Source organism: Brassica oleracea, chromosome C9 (genome assembly GCF_000695525.1).
Source record: "Brassica oleracea var. oleracea cultivar TO1000 chromosome C9, BOL, whole genome shotgun sequence".
Taxonomy (NCBI): Eukaryota; Viridiplantae; Streptophyta; class Magnoliopsida; order Brassicales; family Brassicaceae; genus Brassica; species Brassica oleracea.
This window is the reverse complement of record NC_027756.1, coordinates 52,294,207-52,316,189: the sequence shown is the minus strand read 5'-3', so window position 1 is coordinate 52,316,189 and position 21,983 is coordinate 52,294,207. Positions and strand designations below refer to the sequence as shown.

The window sequence follows — 21,983 nt, the reverse complement described above, 5'->3', positions numbered from 1 at the left end:
TTACGGAACCAAGCCATAGGGTTGATGAATTGCTTTCTGCTTTGCTTAAGAACAGTAGCTCACAGCTTCTAGTCAATGATTCATACGATGTTGGTGTTTGGAGTGCTCCAAAGGTTGAACAAGCATACATTTTAGATATGGATTCGGTGGAGAAGTTGGCTCAAAAGTCAGTTGGGGCTATTGATTTAGTTGCACACCAGCTTTTTGATCAAATGTGTTTAAGAGGAAGAAGAGATAATCATCAGAAAATCGTGAGTAAAATGCTAAAGATATGGAAATTTAAGTTCAAAAGAAAGGAGTTGACTGGAACCAGGCCACAACTTGACCATAATAATCAAGGGTCACATGCGAACATTGGAGAATGCAAAAGGTGTTGATGGGAAAGGGACTCTCGGGTTTAGGGTTTAGGGTTAGAGTGTGGGACCGGGTGGTGTCTTCGTTAAGCTAGCTAAGTGGAATAGATTGGAGACTTGTCATGTATATGGTTGGCTGATGAGAGTGATAGGTGTTGGTGATGTCAAGTTTGTCGAGAACCAGAATGCAAGTTTGCTATCTGTTGTGGGTGTGATGAACTTTGCTGGCCACGAAGTGCTAGAAATGGAGGAATGTTTTTATAAAACATGGAAGGATAAGTATAAGAAGATAGAGCACAAGGAATGTTCCAAGAGTTGGTTCGTTTTATTTTCAGAATCAAACGTAATACAAGTTTTGCTTCTTCACAAATTTCACCTTTTTCAACAAATGAATTTCGCCTTTTCAACAAATGAATTTAACCTAAGGACCAACATTAAATCCCACCAATAATCCTAATTTTCATTAAAAGTCTTTAACATTGTCATAAGCTAAAAATAATAATAAAAAACACTTTGGACCAAAAAAATAGAGACATGGATAATCATGCCCTTAGGTTTTTTAATGTGGATGTTATCAAGAATGAAATAACAATATTACTTGTAACTTGTACGAAGTGAAATTCTAAAATTTGAAACAAAAATTTGTTTTTTACTTATACCTCGTGTTTAAATCCTAAAAAAAAAACTTGGTATAATAGATTAAGAGCATTGAGAAATAAAATAAAGGATTAAGTGGTGATCAACTACTTTGACTATAAAAGAACCGTTGAATATTTTGTTTGTGGAAAACTTCAACGTGTTAGTGGTGGATAGTTGCCTATAAACAATTTACTTTGTTATTATTAAAGAAAAGGCTGGTCTTTCCGAGTGAAAGTATTGGACCGTCGATGTTGAAGCTTACCAGGTCAACATTCTATATCTCAATCTCACAAGTATTACATTATAGTTTACTCCCACAAAGAAAGAAAATATTAATTTACCTAACGCCTAACGATGCTCACGAACATAGGAATGGTTTTTTACCAAAAAAAAACATAGGAATGGTTGAATTAACCAAATTTTTGATATTTATGTAATTGACTAAATCACTCAATATAAATACTAGAATATATATATATATATATATATATATATATATATTAGTGAATACTTGGTATATGTGTGAGTAAATAAATATAAATGTTCTCGAGTTTACTATGTCGAAATACTAAGATAAACTTGACATACTTCTTATGGAAAAGAGTTAAAGAACAACATGGAATGAACAAAATCATAAATAGAAGAATACACCATTCGAGATGGATACATGAAGAAGGATACTGAGATAAACTTAGGTATACCTCTTTGTGGAAAAGAGGTAAAGAACATTAACATAACGATAAAAAGAAACATATATAGAAGATAATTAATTACGATGAATAAGGATACAACGAAACTTATGTTAAAAGAAAAAAAAGGATACAAGGAAACCAAAAACATTATATGCGTTCTATGTATTTATATTATGTATGATTCACCAAGCAAACTTATTGAGGTTGAAGAGCCTAATTGATGTAAACTCTTATTTAGTGACCTAGCTACAACAAGCGAAGTGCTAAATTATATTGGAGAAGTTGTCCATAAAGTCTCCAATGATACGAAGAAGCTGTTGCGCAGCATCTGAAGATGGACTGTTGTTATAGAAACCATGCTCCTCGTTTTCAAATTCAATGTAATCTACTTTTTTCCCTCTCATCTTCTTCAATTTATATGCGTACTCTTTGGCCCTGTCTTTCAGAAGTTCCAAGCCGCCGGCGATCACCAACATTGGCTCTATGCTAATTGATTCAAGTGCAGGACTCGTCGGCCCAAAAGGGTTAGCCATGGGATGATCCCTTGTTGCACCTTCTGGTAGTGAAAGTCTCCAAAACCTTCAACAAGTTAACTTTAGGCCTTTTTTATTTACATTAATGATATGGACTTTTTTTTTTGAAACACACATTGATATGGACTATACCATATTTTTTTACTATGCATATGGCTTTATGACAATGGCCATGAACACGATAGGCCATGAACACGACGGGTCAATCATCTCATTTTTCAAATGGAAAAAAAAAGAGAAACAATCAATTGGAGAGAAGACTTGAATGATATGTGATCACGACTCCACGTTGATAACACAAAAATGAATATGCACATTTATTATTTGCATTGTGGTTTTATCTATATCGTGTGTAGTGATGGTCACGGCTCAGGAGAATCATAAGTAAAGTTAAGCTGAGATAATTAAGGAAACCAGGATAATGCATGATGCACTATCTCTTCCCAGATATATCCACTACTGTTCTTGATATCTCATTATCTATTTGTTCCAGCAGTCACTACTCCGTATATTCACAAATTAAAGATGACCTAAATGTACATGTACGCTAACGTATACTGTCGTTTATAAAACTATTCTATAACTAATTAACCATACACAAACTTTTTTTTTTTTTAACCAGGTGTTAGACCAGCCTTCGGCCAGCCCACCACCTAGACCCGGAGTCAGCCTGCGTCTGTACCTTCTTACGGGCCCTGGACACTCCTCTCCGCCCGAGACTCGAACTCGTGACCTCTCAGACCGAAGCCTGAGGTGTTACCAGTTGAGTTAGCTCGTCCGGGTAACTATACACAAACTTGATAATATTCAGTAAGTGGACTTTTGTAAAGCTCGAAAGTTTAAACATAAAACAATATTTAGTTTTTTCAAAAAAGATTAACTAGTGTTTGCGTAGTTTTACACATTTTAAACAATTTTTGAAGCTATGGATTAAGCATTTGTGCTGCGATCTAATTTGGTTCTATACTTTTTTTTTGAATCATAAATTCCTGTGTTGGTATCATCTATAATCAGTTATGGTAGGGTCTCTTATTGTTTGCCATGATTTTTTTATTTCTTTTAGGATTTATTTAATTCGACTCCTTTCCATACAAGATATTTTCTAAGTTGTCGTCCAGCTACTGGCTGTTTATGCGAAGACCGATTCAAATAGCCAATGTGGATCGGAGATCCATGTATTTGAAAAGCTATTTAAACGTTGAATAACTCGACACAAACTAGTCAAATAGTGGGGTACTGGTTATACAGTCCGCACATGCTGATATAATCTTCTAAATACTTATTAGTTTATATTTTATTAATCTAAAACTAGTATAATAAATTATTATTTAAGTTTTTAGTTAAATAAAACATCAAAGTATTTATATATATCAAATACTGTTTTATCAAAATACATACTTATTTTTGTGTTAAAATTTTCAAAACAGTCATATTTTTGAAATAGTTTAAAAAATATATTTATATAAATATTCCCGGTTGACTAATATTTAATTATAAATTGTTTTGTATCTAAACTTTTAACCTTTTTAATAAAATATTATTTATAATCAATTATTTAATATAACATATAATTTAATATTATTAAAATAAAATTCGTTTTTAATTATATATTAAATTCATTAGGGGTATTGTTAAAATTAATGGATTAGAGAATCACTTAGAAACTAATAAGAAATCAATAACCTAGCTAAAATTCTAAAACCTAATTAAAATATGAAAAACAAGAAAAACTAACTAAATGTTTAATTATAACATATAAATTTAATATTGTTAAAATGAAATTCGTTTTTAATTATATATAAATTTATTAAGGGTACTTTTTAAATTAATAAATTAGTGATTTAACTAAAAAACTAATTAAAATAATTTTTTTTAATTATATATAAAATTCAATAAGAGTATTGTTTAAATTGATTGATTAGCGAATCAGTTAGAAAATAATAATAAATCAATAATCTAGCTAAAAGTCTAAAACCTAATTAAAATATGAAAAAGAAGAAAAACTAACTAAATATTTAATATAACATATAAATTTAATATTGTTAAAATGAAATTCATTTTTAATTATATATAAGTTTATTAAGGATATTTTTAAATTAACAAATTACTGACTCAGCTAAAAACTAATAATAAATCAATGATTTAGCTAAAACTTAACAAAAACATGATAAATAAACAAAATTAACTAAAATATGGAGAATATGACAAATCACCAAATTCACTCCTCACATAATAGCATAGATCAAGCACACTGATCATAACAATCATATGAGGGGCTTAAATCACACGTCTTAGCCAGTTAAACCAATCAAAATTATTATTATATTTCACTCTTTTATTAAAATTTAAAGAGTAAAGATGAAGTACTATATCACTTTGTGTTGTCTATTCGTGTATACGTTTCTAAACAAGTATATTGGTAGAAGAGTCGTTTTCTTTATAAAGTTTGTGTGTTTTTCTATGTCGGGAGAATCGGTACTCCTTTGAACTAGTTGGCAAAATTCAAAAGTATAATTATAATTTTATATACCATATTGTAATATGTTTTGCGTATTCAAAACAAATGATTTTCAAGGAAAAACTATTCTTAATTACTCTATAGCCGGATTAAAAGAGAAAAAATGTTTTTATGTATGATATTCATTCGAGTAATGTAAAAAGAAAAATGTTTTCGAAATAATAAATAAAATAAAGACATGTACTATCTAGTCTTGTGTTTTCATGAAGAGGCACCGTGACTCTAGATGTCTCTCTCATGCGACTCGGCAAATTCATTCCAGCGATTGGCATCGCATAAAAGATAATATGAAAAATTAAAGTAACTGAAAAACGACATCGAAACATATACCTCAATATTAATAATTTTAGATAATTTATATTGTTAATAGTTAGGCTATAATTTTAAAAGCAATGAAGTCATGCATGACTAGTAGTAATTCAATGAACTTGTATATATTTTAAAATGTTTATGCACACATAAAATATATTCTGTTACGGCTAAAGAAAAATTAAAATATATGTGTTAGCTTACTTGTCAAGCAAATCCAAGTTTAGCTTTTTCTCAGAGGGGCCATCCTCTGACTTGGTTCTCTCCTCCCCGCCAAAAAATGGTCCCAGAAGAACGTAGCCGCGAACCCGAACCGGACTCAACTCGACTGAACCAGACCCGAACCGGAAAGCAAGGTGATGAGCTATGTTCCCACCGGAGGAATCGCCAAGGACATAAACCCTGTCGAAGTCAACGCCCGGTCCACCTTCGAACCAGTGGTCACAGTCACTGGAAACAGCCTGGTCCCGTAGCCAAACAAGCGCAGCCTCTGCATCCTCAAAGGCTGCCGGGAGGCGGTGCTCGGGTGCTAAACGGTAGTCAGGGGCCACCACAAGGGCGTGGAGGGAGGATGCAAGAGTGAGGCAGAAGTTGTGAAAGTGAGGCCAAGAACGTGAGCCGAAGCAAAAGCCACCGCCGTGGAAGAAGACCACGACGGGGATGGTACGGTTAGAGACGAGAACAGGCTTGTAGAGACGGAGGTGGAGGTTGTTTGGTTTGTGGAAGACCGAGTCTTTGAAGAGAACGGTTTCGTGGTTAGCGAGTGGGATTTGTTGAGTGATAAGGTCAATGCTCTTGGATCTCAAAACGGTGCCGTTGCTCAAGAGTTGAAGCAAACCCATGCAGTCTTCTGCTACTTGTGGCTGCTCTTCTCCTAGTGAACCCATTTTATTCTTCTTCTAGTTAAAGCCTTTTGGATATAAGTATCATGTAATATAACTGAAATATATTTATAGAAAGGTTATGGTAGTAACAAAGGGGTAGTTTTGTAAAACACAAGTCGGTAGCTCGTGAGTGTGATAAGAGCATCAACATCCCAAAATCTTTAGGGAGGTTTTTTTGACAAAATTTGGACCCTACTACGCGTGGATCATACCAAAATTTAAAAACCATTTTCCAAAATCATCAAATAAGGATCGGTAATTGGGGGTTTTGGTACTGTTTGCAGACTCCACCGACATATGGCGGCCCGCGATTGGTTTATTTTTTTTATTTTTTTTTTTAGAAAAAAAAAAAACCCTTCAAGGACCCTTGCGATAATTATGGTTTAAACGCTATCTTAGTTTTGCGGCTGATTCATCTCATGTGACCAAGTCATCCAAATAGACTTTTCTCCTCTTTATGACTTGTTGTTATGCGTTTACCACTTGATAACATGTAAACGCAGTACGATAAAAGAATATTCTCCCATCAGTTGTTTTGTAGTTAAATAAAAACTTTGGGTGTTTATAGACCAAATAAAAACAGTATAAGACCAAAAGATACAAGTATACTACAAATAACATAACAAACAACATCTCTCCCCTCTTGTTATTACTTATTATTACTTCACTAAGTGTAACCAAACATCAGTGACCACATAAATGTTTTGACCAAGGCATTTTTTAGTAGCACACATGAGGAGGAATTAGCTTTGCTGGATTCATGATATCGTTTGGGTCCAACGCTTTCTTGATTTTCTTCATAGTTTGCAGTGCTTCTATTCCATGTTCCTTCTCCAGATACTTACCACCATTCCATGTCATAACCAAAAAAAAAAACAGTTCAGATCATTAGTATAGAGAGAGAGACCTGAATAGGTTAAGACATGAGCTATATACCTTCATTTTTCCTGTTCCAACACCGTGCTCTCCAGTACATGTTCCTGATCAATGGAGCCAAAGCGTATTCTCAGAAACAAATGGCATCGTTAGAACTTAAAATGGAAAAAAAAAGGCATTTACCGTCCATGGACAGTGCACTGTGGACCATAAGGTTGTTCAATCTTTCTGCCTCTTTTCGCTGCTCTTCATTGTTCGGATCGAACATAATACATGTATGAAAGTTTCCATCTCCAGCATGCGCAACGACGGCACTTGAAAGTAGGAAAAACAATATTCAGCATATACACTTTTATTGAACGATGATGCTTTATTATATTTCATGATGTTTTGAGTATAGGCAACTAAGATGATACCATAACAAAGGTGATGCATCAAGCTCTTTCTTGGATCTTGATATTAGTTCTCCCAGGTGAGATAAAGGGACACATACATCCTGCAAAGTAAACAGCAAAACGAGTTATGGCATAACATGAGTTGACATACTCAGAGTGTATGTATTTAACGAAAACATCATACTGTACTCATTGCTTCATGACCTGGCGCCATCGCATAGCAAGCCCAAAGCGCCTCTTTTCTTATCTGCATACAAGATAAGAGTCAGAGGCAAGAGACAGGTCAAAAACACCTACAACAAACAGCAGGTAAGTTTTTTCCCTTCTTTATTTTTGCTTCTCAGGGAGGTTGAAGGGAGAAAGAGTTGGAAAGGGACAGAGGATTACCTTCCAGAGTTCCTTTTTTGCTTCAGCTTCTTCAGCGAACACAAAGTCTGATCCATTATGTTTAGAAGCAATCTCCTGAACGATTTGAGTCTGCTCACGTGCATATGCCTCTAAAACAGAGAGAAAGAGCAAGGAAAAAAATATTAATTAAAAAAAATCATATGAGGATTAGAAGACAATGATTCACTATTACTCTTTAACATTGCTACAAGAGATGTATAAACTATGATGCAGCAGCCTCACCTGTCCCTATAAATTCAAACATCAGAGTTGGAACTTCCTTCAAGTTTTTTCCATTAGCCATATTAAGAGCCCTTATTAGAACCTCGTCAAGGAGCTCCACTCTTGACACCTGATAGAGAATAAAGGTACAGCTGAGAAGAATCTAATAACCATTTTAAATCAGTAGTAGTAGAGAAGTCTATAACCTGTATCCCAGACATCATAGTAGCAATCGCCACGTCTGCTGCATCCTTAACCGTAGGAAAATTGCACACTGCCACCTGAAAGTATAAACAATAAATAACTTTAAATCACATAACAAAAGGAGTGTGACCATCAAAGAAGAGGAACTTGCTATTAAAGGAAGAAGTCAATTTATATACCACTGAATGCTGTGGGATTTTCTGAAGCCGAAGAGTGACCTCAGTTATGACTCCCAAAGTACCCTCACTCCCAATAATCAAGCGTGTCAAATCGTACCTGAGACACCAAGTAACAACCATTAACTCAAAAGCTAGAACTAGCCTGTTTGATGGAAAATCATTACATGGCACAAAAGACTGAACGAAACAAAGTTTCTTGATGGAAAATAGAATCAAGAAATTAAGTGAAGGCTGAAGACAAACCCAGCAGAACTCTTTCTGGCACGAGAAGCTGTCTTCACAACATCTCCATTAGGGAGAACCACCTGAGAATGAGATGAGCATAACATAAATAAAGATAGAACTCTACGATAAAGCATATGCATGAATGTGTGGAAGAAAAACAACAAACCTTAAGGCTTATGACATTGTCACGCATAGTTCCATACCTACAAGCTAGCAGCAGAAATTATCAAAGCCAGCCAGATCAAAGCAATCCAACACTTCTTAGAAAAACGAATCGTGAAGTGCAGAAAATTACCTTACAGCTAAAGATCCAGAGCAACGTGTAGCACACATGCCTCCTATGGTTGCACCTGGCCCTGAAGTTTGTACACAACACCAAAGAGATTGAATGATGCAGCAACCCCCAAAGAAAAATCCTATTACAGCTATAATCTTAGAGATACGGTACTATCTGGATGATGGCTAACCTGGATCAAGAGGAAAGAACAGTCCGTATTGTTCTAACTGTTCATTGAGCTCCTGCCAGCCAATTCCAGGCTCAACTACAACGTCCATATCTTCCACATGCAATGCTTTCACCCTCTAATACAGTTTGCAAAAAAGAAGATTTTAATGAGCATGAGTGGCATAATTTCAATAACGCCTACATGAATGCTGTAAGTTTAAATGTATAAATTAGAAAATCCCATAATGTCAGCAGGAAAAAATGATACACACTTTTTAAAAGTCATCTTCCTTTACAAATATAAGCAGGTTCAAACTTACACTTTGCAAATCTAATTCTTATTGCATGATACAAAACGGAAGCTGATGTCAGATACAACAAGAGATTTGGAATACCTTCATTAGTGACATGTCAATGCATACACCCCCTTTTGGAGCCAAGGTGTGACCCTCAATCGATGTTGCACCACCATATGGTACAATAGGAACCTAATCAGAGAAAGAAAAAAATGCTGCATGAATTAATCTTTTTACTCAAAGCAATATAACATGTTGGCCTATACTACAACTGAAAAGCCTGATCAGTGAAGCCCTCTTTAAGTGAAACTTACAAACCTTGTATTTGTTGCAGGATTTAAGAATCTTGGAGACTTCTTCTTCGGACCTAAACAATATTTAAAAAAATGATTAATTCATGAATTCTTGTAATTTCAATGATGAAAGACAAGAAAGAAATGAATAGAAACGAACATAAAGCACTCAGTTAGTTATCAAAGTCTTAACACTTAACCATAGATGGCAAAAGAAAAAACGGTCTCACTCACCTCGGGAAAACAACAACATCAGGAATGTTTACAGACTTATGAAAACTGTTCTGGGGCTTCCCATGGAAGTACCTCTCTTCGTAGTCCGTTGTCAAGTTATCCTTTTAAAAAAAAAGGAAACAAATAGGCAGCTTAAGTTCAGAAACACAGCTACACAATAAAACCATTTCTCACTAAAATGAAACTAAAGTTCAAATTTGCAAGGAAATGTAGAAAAAACAGAACAAACTCAAAATCTAAAGCACCTGGAGGATTGTTTTCAACACAGTAATAAGCTCCTTAGGAACCTCTTTGTACTCCCCTTTAACTACAAGCTCAGTACTTCCTTTTCCCCCAACTTTCACACCTCTACAAGGAGAAAAAACAATCAATCAAACAACTGTGTAGACTTTGAATTAATAGAATAAAAATAAAGAAGACACGAACTCAGAAGCCAACGCTGATGATTGGCTGGCAGAAGGATAAGACTGGTTCAGAACCGCGAAAGATGCTGCGGAGGCGGCAGCTATCGCCAACGGGACAAGAGACCTGGACCACCAGTTAGGGATCCTCCGGCGACCCTTCTGTGCAGAGATCGAGGACACGTCACCGTTTTTATTCGGCGTCGAGTGGAGGAGCTGACGAGAAGAGCGGATAAAGGAGGAGGAAGCTGTTCTACGAGAGCGAGCGAACAAAGAAGCTAAAGCCATCGGATTAGTAAAGTGGGTTTTCACGGAGAGAGAGATAAGCTTACTCAGTGATATAATATATTACTAGATTTTGAACCGCGCTTAGAAAGCGCGGGTTTGTTTGTTTTTCATTTATTAATCGAAAACTGATTTACAAATTACCATTATTTTTCATTTCGAACCATAACAATTGAGTTTTTAGGTTTTTATCATTTGTTTTTTTTCTCTTCAAAATATGGTATTTGTTCGAAATATGGTAGCTGTTCTATAATAATGTTTGAGTTTTAAAATTTGTTTTCATATCTGACCTAGATTCATGTTTGAACCTATAGACCCGATACATTGTATATAATCCTGTTCGGATTTAATGAAAAATTTGTTAATTAAAAATCCGATATAACCCGGTAAAAACCTAAAAACTCACTATTAACCCGCGATCTGATACTATTGATCCGATAACAAAATATCTTATAGTACTTTTTTAAAAAATTGATTAAATTACTCATATATTTATTAATATTACATAAATTAGTGATTCGTTAGAATTTGATAAAATTTTATCATGTTATCTAAATAAAAAATGATAATATAAAATAACTTATTGATATGACAATATTAGTTTATTTTCGTTATTAATAACCTATTATAAGTTTGTGTTTGTATTTTAGATTTAAAATTTTATTTTAAGATAGTTTTTAAAATATTCTTGAACACTCGTAATTGCCATATTAATATTATGTATAAAATGACATTATACACTGAAAAATGATATTCAAATATGTATATGATATATGGTGTAGGATATACGATTTTGGTTTGTATTGAAAATATGTATAATATTCAAATGATCTATTTTGAATATTGATACGTATATTTAAGAAAATAATATTTTCATGTTTCTTAATTCATTTATTGTTCATAATATATTTATACTTATATTAAATTTAAAATTAATATATCTTCTAAATATATATATAGACCTATTATTTATAGATCCATTTAGGTGTATCTGTAGGCCCAAAACCAAAAGACTTAAATGCCATTAATGAATTTTATTAATTCTTTGTAAAAATAAGGGTATTTTTGAGAAAACTGCAATTTTCATTAAGGATATAATTTGAGAATGATCCTCGTATTGATTATATTTAATTAATGAAAGCTCATCTCTTTCGTCACCCATCCAATCATAAAAATCAAATCTTTCAACCAAACTCGAATCTAAAAAAAAGTTAAAAATCAAATCTTTATTCCCGCCGAGAGAGGGAGAGATGGAGGAAGAGGTGAAGAGGCTGAGCAAGAGCTTGGGAGGATTCTGCAAACATCTCCAAAGCAGCTGCGATGCTTTCAATCAATCTCTCCAGCGTCGCCCTATCCCTCTCGGTCTGTTCCTCTTCTCTCTCTCTTTCCCCTTTCTCACTTAACCCTAAAGTCACAACCTTTATCGATTCCTTTTGGTGCAGATTCGGCTTCGTCGACGTTCATCAAGAGCCTTAACCGTCGGCTCTCCACAGCTGGCTCCGAGCTGAACTTCCTTGAGTCAATGTCTTTTGGAACTGTCTCCTTCGAGGAGCTTTTGGGTCATTGCAATCAGATCTACAAAAGTAACCAAGAGGAGGTTCTGAATCTCCAGGAACGTCTCGCTGACTTCGGCTACGTTGCTGGTAACTCTTGTAACCTTTCTTCTTCTCTTCTCCTCCCTTTTTAGATTTTAAAGGTGAGATTTTTCTGGAACCTAGGAGTTGAGATCGATGAAGAGTCTGAGGATTCGGATGATGATTTGGAGTCTCCTTCATTGCAACCTTCAGTCCTGAAAAGATTAGACGAGGATGATCTGTATCCTTTCTTCTTTTTTTTTTTGCATAGTAGACTCTGATGTTATCAACCAGACACTGAATCAAAATCTTTGTGTTGGAATGTATTTATTTTTTCCTTAATGTTTGTTTTCTTAGTCTAGATGATTCTCCAAATTTCAAGAGCCTTGGGCTTTCAGATGCTTGTCTTGCAACTTTAGCTTCGGAAAGTAAGGCAGCGAGGTTTGTCTCGTCTGCTGTGAAGGATCCTTACACGTCTCTGGAAGAATCTGTGAAGTACGTTTTGATGCCTTTACGACATTTATGTATGTGTTTGTTCTCACTCGTATATAACCAAGTTTTCCTTTGATGTTTTAGGGGAAAACCAGTTGAGACTAGTGCTCTACCTGTTCCAAAGACGTCAGAGCTTTCCAATGGTTATTTTTTTTAAAAGCCTTTACTAGTGTAATAGAGTTGTTATTTGTCTCCTGTGTATGATGTTAGACTTTTGTTGGTATGCAGAAGATGAGGTTGGGGCAGTAGAGATGGGTAGGACTTCAAGGCCAACTATAACATTGATAAAAGATGAATATGAAAGTCTTCCTTCTTTCATGAAGGCTCTAGCATCATGGGAGGTACAGAGATTTTCCCTCTTACTTTTCAAAAATTAGAGTTCAGTCTCAAGTCTGGATATACTATATGCCTAAAAGATTGATGAATGTTTTGTCTGTATGCAATAATGAAACACGCTTATAAATTCTTTTAAAATGTTATCTGTAAATATTGTTAATTATGGCTGCTTATGTTGATAGGATCTGCTTAGTGCCGTGGAGAAATTCAACTCAGTCCTTTGTAACAAGAAAGAAACAAACGGGTCTTACTACTTCCGTGCAGATGAACTGCCAACTCTAGGCCTTGGTACGTGCCGATAGAACTTGATCGTATCTTCAGTTTATATATATCTTCAGATTCAAAAACGAAAAGACTTGTTGAATTGCATAGACAATGATGATGGGGTTTTGTATTTGCAGGGCATAAGGAGAAAGCGTACACGTTACTACTGACACGGATGAAGAGATTAGTGGTTGAGACAACGGAGGGTGTTGTATCCTACAGAGTTGCATAGTGCTATCATCAACACAGTTTGATATTTCATATAGGAGTTCTTTGTCTTTTAGAAAAATCTTCATATCGAAGCAGCTTTTATCTATTGATTTGTGTATCAGTAGTCAAAAACATCTTAAACCAGAAATGTCCTTTAAAATTACAAATGTTTCGGTATTCTATATAAACTCTGAAAGCCAAACCGCACTCCCGAATCCAAGCGACAGGCTTCCATGTTCTTCTTGTTCGAAAATAAAAATTGCATGAGGTGCCAATGGTCTCTCTCTCTCTCTCACATTCCATATACATTACACAAAGTATTGAAGCAGAGGAAAGAAAGAAAGAAAGAAATAAGGACAAATAGAAGAAAAAGAACACAAACACTATCAATGCGCGCAACCCAGCACCCTATTCAGACCAAATTCTCTACAACATCCTACTACGGTCGGTCATCATCCACACCTCACACTCCGTCTTTCCACCCTCTTATTCGATGCCTGGCTTGGTCCAACGTTGCTGCCACAATGTCTTGACGACATTTGTGTTTTCTTTTGTCTTTCCGGCTAATTGTATATTTTCACCGGCTTCTCATAAGTGTGTCGGTTCTAAGCAAACAAAATTAGTTAACACAAGACAGACTTTAGTTACTACACCTTCTTTGGCAAAAGAATCAACTTATCAAGAAAAATGGTTACCTGGTTTGCAGAGTAAGCCCTCTTAGGACTGGTATCAGTGTGCTCCAACCCAAGGTACTGCTCAAAGGCACCGTAGACATCCCTTCTCTGTTTACCCATTTTCAAAGTCAAGTTAGATCTCCGATATTATTAGCAATCCCATAGAAAAAAACTAGAGGAGAAGAAGTAAACACCTGAAAGCGATTGTAAACAACATCCGAGTCCTGCAAGTACTCCGGACGCCCCATTGACATAAACGCAAACTTCCACTGTACATAAATGAATGAAAATATACGAATTGTACCAGTTCCACCATCATTACAGACATATCTATAACACCTTCGGTTCTTTATATAGCTTTGATGATTACTCAGTCGTGCATACCTTGGCAAAGTCCTCATCAGATACATGAAGCTTCTTTTGGATACGGTTCTTGATTTCTTCAAGAGTTTCACCTTCATGGATTACCAAGAAGAACGGCTCCCCGAAGTTTTGCACTTGCTGAGGAACAAACAAACATGATACTGATAAGAAACTTTGCCACAGTTAAACAACAAAAACTTGAAAGCTGATTATCACCTGATTTTGTCCAGTCTCCTTAGCAAAGTGGTACACTAGAATTAAGCGATCATTTGGACCAATATTTTTCTCTTCTTCAGGAATCTGCGATTTAGAAAGACATAAGTCGGCATATCCACGAAATAACTATCCAATCTCTTAAGGTTAATATCTGACGTTGAAACCCAAATTTCATTTTTAGATCACATGGAAACAAAGCTACGAGTAGACTGAAATAATCATAAATAATTGATGAACAGCAACTACTAAGACTTCCTAAAAAAAATTTGAAGGTACAACTAAAGTAAATAGAAGGTCGCAGACTAGTAATTACCTCCTCAGCTCGCAAAGTCCAGTACTGGTCGTTTATATTCTCAATTCTTTCAGTTAATGGGAAAATCTGCAAGGCATACCAGCACCTTGAATTAATGTTCGTTGCGCTTTAGAGGGTTATAAGAATTTCATTAGAAGATATAGTTGAGAAGTCATCCTCAGGATCATGAAATTGTTGACTACACTGTAAAAAATAAGAAGCCGCTTGTTACCTTGTAGATCTTGTGGTAAAACACCTCAAGTATTCTCAGTTCTGCATCTGGATGCGAAAGCTCCACCTGTATCAGACATAATCTTAAATTAGCTCCCATAACATCGAATTTGTAACTGTGTGGAGAAATCATTAAAATCCAAAGCCTGAAAAACGGCTCTTTTACTCAGCAACAAACATGGAGGTCAGCAATATTAGCCATCGCCCATCTATAATCCGATGCCATCAATTTCAGTGGATATTCATTTAAAAGAACATCTCGCAATGATATATATACAAGCCAGAGAGCAAATTAAAAAAAGAACACACCTACGTCAGTAAACCAGCAATTTTACCTTTGTTTTAAGTTCATTGATAACATCTCCGACTGTACTTTGTTTAGGTAGTCTGATATTGTGGATTACCACCTGTATAGTGAGGTTAAGAGCCATGAAAATTAATCCCTATATACAAAAGAAACGAATATGAATCACAAATAACAATCTACACATACCTCTTCCTTCGTGGCATGATGGAAAGCAACTTTTAAGGTTTTAAGACCTTGCAATTCTGGAAGAGGAATGTCCAGAACTTCATAATACAAAATATCAGACGTCTGAAAAAGAAAATGAAAAAAAAAAAAAAAATTCAATAAGCAAACATGCAAATCTTTAGTAAGAAGAAATAATAAACTTAGCTGAACTTCACGTTTACCTGATTGTAGTGAACTAACATATCTGACAAATGGTCTACCCCACGGTATTTGATAGGCTGAGGCTTGGGTTGCTGCGAATAGCAATTGTGAGATGTAAGCCTAAGCTTGGATGGATCGTCAAGACCAAGCTTCTCGGCCACTCTTTCCACGACATCGTCATAAGTGTGCAACTTTGACCTAAGAAATTAAAAAAGTTATGATTTCCTCACCGAATCACCTTAAACAAATTCGTTCACAACAGAGGTACTTACAACTCCAAAACAAATTCATCTTCTTTAGGTTTTTCCAGAGCACGAAATCGGACCAGCTACAATAGCACAAACCGCAACAGTTAATGGCCAACCAAATAATGCCAGCTAGAAACAATTTCTCAGAACATCAGACACGTAAGTCCAGAATAAGGAATGCTGGCATGCCAGCACAGTAAAAAGAATTAGTGAATATCAGCATACATTTTGCTCTGATTCGATTAACATATAAGGAACTTGGGGTACAACTATGATAGGACGAGTAAATTTCAGAGCTGCTGCATAAGAACCACTCTACCAGACCAGCCTAAATCATTCAACAGTTTATTGCCACTAGAAAGAAAGCTTGTCATTTGAGAGATATACTCAGCCTAACTCTACCAAGCTTGACTTAACAAACCCATGCTTGGTCAAAATATACCTGCCGATTCTGGACATATTCAAGGAACGAAGGCACAGCTGGGTAGCGGCACTCAATTTCCTTGTTGCCAAAAGGTTTCTGAAAGCAAATGATATCTCCATCTTCGATCTGAAAGCAAGAAACCCAATGTCAAAAAAGAGACATAGACTGATTTCTGTTGATAAGGGTGAATAATTACTTGACATAGTTTGAATGAAGTTTTCTTATCCAGGTGTTCGCACATTACACATGGCTCAAACTTGATTTCCTGTAAATAAGTCCCAAAAACCGTTAGTTCAATAACAGAAGAGTGATGCAAATAAGGATAAGCACCACAACCTTCAGCAGCAAACCTCAAATAGTTCTATTTCTTCACCAGGAGCAAAGCCAGCCATTTCATTCAGTTTTCCAGTTATATCCATAGGCTTACTGGAACTTTTCACCATCAGTCTACCAACATACCTGGTAGCACAAGAAAAAAAATTACAAACGAAAGCTGTGATAGACCATTTTACATAAAAGTCCGAGCGAATAAAGAATTTGTGGAAAATAATATTACCTTAACTCTTGCTTCTCGGGGTCATAAAGCTTAAAGAAAAGAAGAATATCTTCTTTTGATTTGTCAGGAGGAGGAATAGGACGTTCAACCTAATTTATCCAAGAATAAGTACGAAAATATTAGCTCATCTTCCCTGTTGATCAATTAGCTTCTGTTTTTCCTTCAATAATAAAGGCTTCAACAATTAACTTTGCAACCAGGAGTTCTTACCAGTAACTCTACTTCCAAAAACAGCTTAAGTTCTGCAGTGTTTGCCTTGTTAGATGCTTCTCTTATTTGTCCAACCTACAAATCCCATTTTCCACATAAAACACATTCATACATGATGCACATAAATTTTATCAAGCAAGGGACTCATAATTCTACGTTAAAAAAAATATAGTTTCCAGCATACAACCAAGCAATTTCATTTCAAAGCAAACAGAGAAACCTGTGCTAGGAAATTCTGAAATACTGACGAATAACAGGTTTAAGACAGCAGTAGTAGAGACACTTGGAACCCAAAAAATCAGATAATTAGATGTAAAGACTATAACATAGTAACAAAAAGCTAGCGGATGATCAGATACTATGATAGTTGGAGTATTACTTCGCATAAACTCAAATGTCCAGGTAAAAAAGAAAGAAAAACTACACGCATAAATAGCATATAGAAAGATAACACTACCGGTTGCAATTCCTCCTGAGGAGTAAGGGGGCGATTGGGACGATAGGTATGGTTTTGTCGCTTTGCCCAAATCCAGAACCTCTGTAGCTGAACAGGTACACCAAATTCTTTGGCCACTTCCTCCTATATCAGCATAAGATTGGTGGTCAAACATGGCAAACCTTTAAATTACAGTTGCATAAAGAACTATCTAGCTAGCAGCAATCTGAAAATTCTCACAAAATCCAGATCAACTGTTCTTCTTTAAGGTGGAATCAAGTTACCAGAAGACTGCTTTCACATAAACCATTTCTTCAATAGAGTAGTTTCTTTCCTTTTTGAAAAATAAAAGTGAAAAATAAAAATGAAAAATTCCCCGGCTGATACCTTAAATTGTTGAAATGGTGTCTGTTTCTGAATCCGGAAACTACGAACTTTGTCATGATCGACAAGATCAAAATATATATCTTTCCCAATTTGTTCCTTAAGGTCTTGATCCCTTGCAACCTTTCCATGTAAACAAAGATGTTTTAGTAAAAACAGCGCCATAACTACACTCTAAAACAGCTAAGAAATATGATCATGCCCAATTATATAGGAATAACAAACCTTAATTATGGTAAATAGGTGAGCTTGTGCCTTGTATTTTCTTTTTTCTTCCTTTTCTTCCTGTTCTTTCTTCAGCCTTATCTGTCAAAATGCAATGAACCGATCAGGTTAAACCAAGACGCACATTACTGGGAAAATGCCTGAATATACTTTACCCTTAAATGTTCAGCAATGTCTTTCTCATCAACGTTGCAGATAATTTTATCTTTGTCACTTTCCCGGATATATACAAGCATGTATGCATTCGAGTACTTTGTGAATTTGAAAGGAGGGTTATTGAAACCAGGATTAGTTTGTGGTAGCTGAAAAGACACGAAAAAAAAAAGAATTTGGCAATGCCCTTTTTAAATCACATAAAATGTAGCAAGAAAATGCAACCTCTTCTTCACCACCATATTGCTCCTCCAATGCCCTTTTCAAATCTTCTTTAGTTACTCGTTCATCATCAAATTTATACCTGAAAAGTAGAAGCTTAAAACTTTTCATGAGAAGAGACAGAAGTCTAAGAGGAATGCACAGACTAAATGTGTTATAATAGTATCTGCATACCATTGATCAGAGAGCGTCGGCCTTATAAAAGCGTAATAGTGCCCACCATGTACTCCTCCACTATGAACTAACACACTGAAGATAAATAAGAGATAGCAGGTCAAATGAAAATGAAAACCTTTGCTACTATCATAAAATGTTAATTAACTGTGCATGTGCAGGCTAAAATAAGTAACATAAAGCATATTCCTCACGAAGACCAAGCAGATGATCAAACGAAAACTAAATCGTTCAACAAAATACCATTATATAATCATCACTCCAATTTATAGCGAATCTAATTTTGAAGTGGATCTACTACGAGCATATCGAAAGATATAGGAAATACCTGTGAAGCGTGTAAAGGTTGCGGACACTCTTGTCAGCATCAGGGGATAAATACTTTCCATTCTCTCTATCAAGATCCAGTTCAAGAGGGAATTCATACCGATCATTTATCTATCAAAAAAGCAACATCAGCATTCACAAATCAGGGCACCACAAAATGAGAAAGTACGACTCATGGTCACAACCATATAACTTTCTAGGCACATGCAACTTCAAATACTAACCTTCACCATGGTGTCCCTCATGAAGTCATATTCAAACCTCTTGAGCTGGAGCTGAAGAACCGGTGGAAAGTCGATGAAAAGAACGCCTTTTTTTGCATCCTGAAACAATATACATGTGGTTCCTCCAGAATAAGACTAGGTAAGGAGTAAGGATTACCCTTGTAATAATTATAGTTGGTCGGTGGTAATTAACTCGACTTGGAAGACGATACCAGTAAAAAAAGGTTCCCAAAGAACGCTTAGTTTAGGTTGTCTGTATAACTCTCGCATTATAAAGTATAAAAGAATTGCTAGGACCCAAATAAGCCCGCTTCAAATGACTCGACCATCCCCACCAAGTACAATGAAATAGAAAGAGTGAGGATAACCAACCTGTAAACCATGTTCTTCTGCATGATATTTGTTGTCTCCTTCAAGGCGTTCAACTTCAACATATTTGTCAAAAGAAGCATAAACATCCTTGCAGCCTTTAACATCCAGCTGAAGGTCTGCCATAAGATAAGAGATAAGAACATGATAAATCGACGAAAACGTTGGTTTGGTATAATAAGACAATAAAGTGCAGTTGTATATACTATACCATAAAATGATTCTTTCCGTGTAGATTTGTAATCTACATTTATGCACTCAATGTAATTCATATGGTGACCCTCAAATAGCTGTTGTATTGTTCCCTCCACAACAGTTCCCTGTAGAGAAAAGAAAAGGCTCGAGACAAGAAACACCATCTGAGGAGGAAATCATGGCATAACAGCAGCAAAAAAGATTACCTTCATCTTGTCCTCAAGTTTTTCGCTGAGAACTCGATTGAGTTCTTGGACATCATGTTGCATGAAAGAATCATATGTATCCCAACCAAACGACTTTGTCAGCTCTTTAGTAGCAACACTAGTGTCGTTATACTGGAGCTTGTAAAACAAACTTTGGAGAGCCAAAGGTATACTTGCTGTGGGCGCGTCGTTCTCAGTTGTCGGCATATGGTATACAGCCTACAAGAAACATGCAAGATTCAGTTGTCTTGGTTTGGAATTCAGAGAGAACCCGTAGGATTTATACTGGAAAAAAAAACACGAATATATCTAACCTTTCTGAAGTAAGGTATGTGGTATAGTGTCTGTAGGAGAGAATTCATGTAACAAGTTGCACCTTGGTTCTTGAGACCAACAAAACCAGTCTCTTTCTTAGAGTCGTATGACCAGTAATCAAGAACCTTACGTACAGCGACTTCAGCTTCAACGTAAACAGTATCATTCACTAAATAGCCTCTACTAGGATCATAAAGTTCGCTGAGAGGCATGAATGATGTAAATCCCCAATCGCTTTCTCTTGCATTGAATTGATGTTGCGTTTCTGTACCACATATAGGAAACATGAAGTCAATGAAATTTGTATCACCAAGGGTCACTTACAGCTACATTATGACAATTCTAAGTTCGCCAGAAACCAGGAAAAATATTTCAGCCTAATGGAGAAGAAACGGAAAAGGGTGCAAGGTATGAATACATTTTTTCACTCTTGGCGTTCACTTAAAGCTTAAGATAGCAATAACATGATTATATTCACATATGAACAAAGTGATCCCCTTCTTGTATCCCAGCATTGGAACTTTCGTAAATCATAACTTTCATGTCCATAGACATTATATGCTCATGCATGAACTCAGGACTCAGAGTTTATATATGCATCATTACTAAAATTTAAAGGTACCTTTTCTAATGGTATATCTGGTGTGGATTTGATTGACCACAGCCAGACTGAACTGAGAGTATCGGCTCCAGCCGTAAGGCAAAGTCGCAGCATCAGCAACATCTAAGTACATGGACAAATGGTCGACATTGTTCCCTTTCGGGAAAATTAATATGCGCCTGCACAAGCAAATCCAAATGGTGTCGACCAATCAAAATGCATATTGGACAAACAAGAAATTACAGTGCAACTAGGTTGTATACTAATTACCATTTGTATCCTCCAACGACAAATACTTCAGAGTAATGCTTCCTGGTGTTCTGCCTAGAAAAGTTTGGGACAGTCCACGTGAATTTCAGAGTGGGAGGATCCTCAGCTGGCTGCTGGTTCTCCACAGTACTCACAGCAGCCTCAGTTTCCGAAACTACAAATGCATCAAACAGTTGGTGGAATATATAAGCACCAGGAAGAATCACAAAACCCTAGAAGCTATATATCATCCATTTCATCACATCAAAGATCAAAGGATACGAGAAATTTCATCAGCGGATCAAATTGAATCAAACCTAAGAAAGTCTAACCTTCCATGGGCTGAGCAGTGCCGTCAACCAAATCTGAATGCGGCACAAGCATCTCCTCATCCTCTTGCTGCTGCGAAACATGAACAAACCACCATGAATAAGACTTCTCACTAAAACAAAACCTTACGGTGATCAGAACAACAAAAATAGAAACCACAATCACTAAACTAACACACCAGTCGCACCACCTGCAACGACGATTCAATCGCTTCAAATTCAAATCAAACCCTAAGGGATCAGCTAACCAAACAATCAGAAGCAGATTCAGAGCAGATGCATAACGAAGCCACGACGGGAAACATCAAATTAAGCAGAAACAGAGAGAGAGAGTGATGAATCGGAGATTACATCACCGGGAGGCGGAGTCAGTATAGTCATTGGCCGGAGAAGGATTGACGGTGGGATCGAGAGACCGACGAACGGTGAAAAAATCAAAGA

The 21,983-nt window shown here is 36.0% G+C and overlaps 4 protein-coding genes across 6 annotated transcripts in view; 1 reads left to right on the top strand and 3 right to left on the bottom strand.

The window, feature by feature from the left end:
• Nucleotides 1–1,734: 1,734 nt before the first annotated feature.
• Nucleotides 1,735–5,952, bottom strand: LOC106317087 (probable carboxylesterase 15). Its single transcript, XM_013754946.1, has 2 exons — nt 5,249–5,952; nt 1,735–2,263 (listed from the first exon to the last, which is right to left on the bottom strand). Exons 1-2 carry the CDS (start codon nt 5,929–5,931, stop codon nt 1,948–1,950), a joined length of 999 nt encoding a protein of 332 aa, XP_013610400.1. The 5' UTR covers nt 5,932–5,952; the 3' UTR covers nt 1,735–1,947.
• Nucleotides 5,953–6,472: 520 nt separating this feature from the next.
• On the bottom strand, nt 6,473–10,391 carry LOC106319525 (D-lactate dehydrogenase [cytochrome], mitochondrial). 2 transcript variants are annotated; one of them, XM_013757879.1, is made up of 18 exons: nt 10,111–10,391; nt 9,930–10,032; nt 9,685–9,785; nt 9,476–9,524; nt 9,257–9,349; nt 8,884–8,998; nt 8,712–8,772; nt 8,583–8,619; nt 8,435–8,496; nt 8,192–8,288; nt 8,015–8,089; nt 7,830–7,938; nt 7,587–7,696; nt 7,384–7,446; nt 7,221–7,300; nt 6,988–7,118; nt 6,865–6,908; nt 6,473–6,768 (listed from the first exon to the last, which is right to left on the bottom strand). In XM_013757879.1, the coding sequence occupies exons 1-18, from the start codon at nt 10,371–10,373 to the stop codon at nt 6,649–6,651; spliced, it is 1,713 nt and encodes a 570-aa protein (XP_013613333.1). In that variant the 5' UTR covers nt 10,374–10,391; the 3' UTR covers nt 6,473–6,648. The 2 variants fall into 2 exon arrangements, with proteins under 2 accessions (XP_013613333.1, XP_013613334.1); XM_013757880.1 differs by having other exon boundaries at nt 10,123–10,391.
• Nucleotides 10,392–11,545: 1,154 nt separating this feature from the next.
• On the top strand, nt 11,546–13,426 carry LOC106318290. The gene is made up of 8 exons (XM_013756197.1): nt 11,546–11,732; nt 11,813–12,013; nt 12,089–12,185; nt 12,302–12,439; nt 12,521–12,579; nt 12,665–12,777; nt 12,955–13,060; nt 13,174–13,426. Exons 1-8 carry the CDS (start codon nt 11,621–11,623, stop codon nt 13,266–13,268), a joined length of 921 nt encoding a protein of 306 aa, XP_013611651.1. The 5' UTR covers nt 11,546–11,620; the 3' UTR covers nt 13,269–13,426.
• LOC106318289 (ubiquitin carboxyl-terminal hydrolase 12-like) overlaps nt 13,400–21,983 on the bottom strand; it is a 20,952-nt gene continuing 12,368 nt past the window's right edge. Inside the window, exons 2-33 of one of the 2 annotated variants that reach the window (XM_013756195.1) lie at nt 21,894–21,983; nt 21,546–21,615; nt 21,235–21,388; nt 20,986–21,143; nt 20,363–20,628; nt 20,049–20,267; nt 19,859–19,967; nt 19,651–19,766; nt 19,279–19,377; nt 19,056–19,165; nt 18,728–18,802; nt 18,557–18,635; nt 18,334–18,480; nt 18,179–18,259; nt 17,957–18,076; nt 17,591–17,713; nt 17,134–17,208; nt 16,924–17,012; nt 16,718–16,826; nt 16,564–16,632; nt 16,386–16,493; nt 15,968–16,023; nt 15,716–15,893; nt 15,516–15,617; nt 15,358–15,429; nt 15,024–15,089; nt 14,813–14,878; nt 14,500–14,583; nt 14,305–14,421; nt 14,115–14,189; nt 13,942–14,028; nt 13,400–13,851 (exon numbers count right to left, since the gene is read on the bottom strand). In XM_013756195.1, coding sequence (XP_013611649.1) covers nt 13,810–13,851; nt 13,942–14,028; nt 14,115–14,189; nt 14,305–14,421; nt 14,500–14,583; nt 14,813–14,878; nt 15,024–15,089; nt 15,358–15,429; nt 15,516–15,617; nt 15,716–15,893; nt 15,968–16,023; nt 16,386–16,493; nt 16,564–16,632; nt 16,718–16,826; nt 16,924–17,012; nt 17,134–17,208; nt 17,591–17,713; nt 17,957–18,076; nt 18,179–18,259; nt 18,334–18,480; nt 18,557–18,635; nt 18,728–18,802; nt 19,056–19,165; nt 19,279–19,377; nt 19,651–19,766; nt 19,859–19,967; nt 20,049–20,267; nt 20,363–20,628; nt 20,986–21,143; nt 21,235–21,388; nt 21,546–21,615; nt 21,894–21,923 — 3,351 coding nt within the window. In that variant the 5' untranslated portion in view covers nt 21,924–21,983 and the 3' untranslated portion in view covers nt 13,400–13,809. The remainder of the gene's footprint in view (nt 13,852–13,941; nt 14,029–14,114; nt 14,190–14,304; nt 14,422–14,499; nt 14,584–14,812; nt 14,879–15,023; nt 15,090–15,357; nt 15,430–15,515; nt 15,618–15,715; nt 15,894–15,967; nt 16,024–16,385; nt 16,494–16,563; nt 16,633–16,717; nt 16,827–16,923; nt 17,013–17,133; nt 17,209–17,590; nt 17,714–17,956; nt 18,077–18,178; nt 18,260–18,333; nt 18,481–18,556; nt 18,636–18,727; nt 18,803–19,055; nt 19,166–19,278; nt 19,378–19,650; nt 19,767–19,858; nt 19,968–20,048; nt 20,268–20,362; nt 20,629–20,985; nt 21,144–21,234; nt 21,389–21,545; nt 21,616–21,893) is intronic. The other variant, XM_013756196.1, reaches the window with a different exon arrangement.

Excerpts from the sequence above, each read along its gene's own strand:
- LOC106317087 (XM_013754946.1), bottom strand. The coding sequence starts at position 5,931 with ATGGGTTCACTAGGAGAAGAGCAGCCACAAGTAGCAGAAGACTGCATG. Across the intron at positions 2,264-5,248 it reads AACTTGGATTTGCTTGACAA|GTTTTGGAGACTTTCACTAC; the intron begins GTAAGCTAACAC and ends AACTTGTTGAAG.
- LOC106319525 (XM_013757879.1), bottom strand. The coding sequence starts at position 10,373 with ATGGCTTTAGCTTCTTTGTTCGCTCGCTCTCGTAGAACAGCTTCCTCC. Across the intron at positions 9,525-9,684 it reads GATGTTGTTGTTTTCCCGAG|GTCCGAAGAAGAAGTCTCCA; the intron begins GTGAGTGAGACC and ends AATATTGTTTAG. Across the intron at positions 6,909-6,987 it reads CAGTGCACTGTCCATGGACG|GAACATGTACTGGAGAGCAC; the intron begins GTAAATGCCTTT and ends TCCATTGATCAG.
- LOC106318290 (XM_013756197.1), top strand. The coding sequence starts at position 11,621 with ATGGAGGAAGAGGTGAAGAGGCTGAGCAAGAGCTTGGGAGGATTCTGC. Across the intron at positions 12,186-12,301 it reads AGATTAGACGAGGATGATCT|TCTAGATGATTCTCCAAATT; the intron begins GTATCCTTTCTT and ends TTGTTTTCTTAG. Across the intron at positions 12,580-12,664 it reads GACGTCAGAGCTTTCCAATG|AAGATGAGGTTGGGGCAGTA; the intron begins GTTATTTTTTTT and ends GTTGGTATGCAG.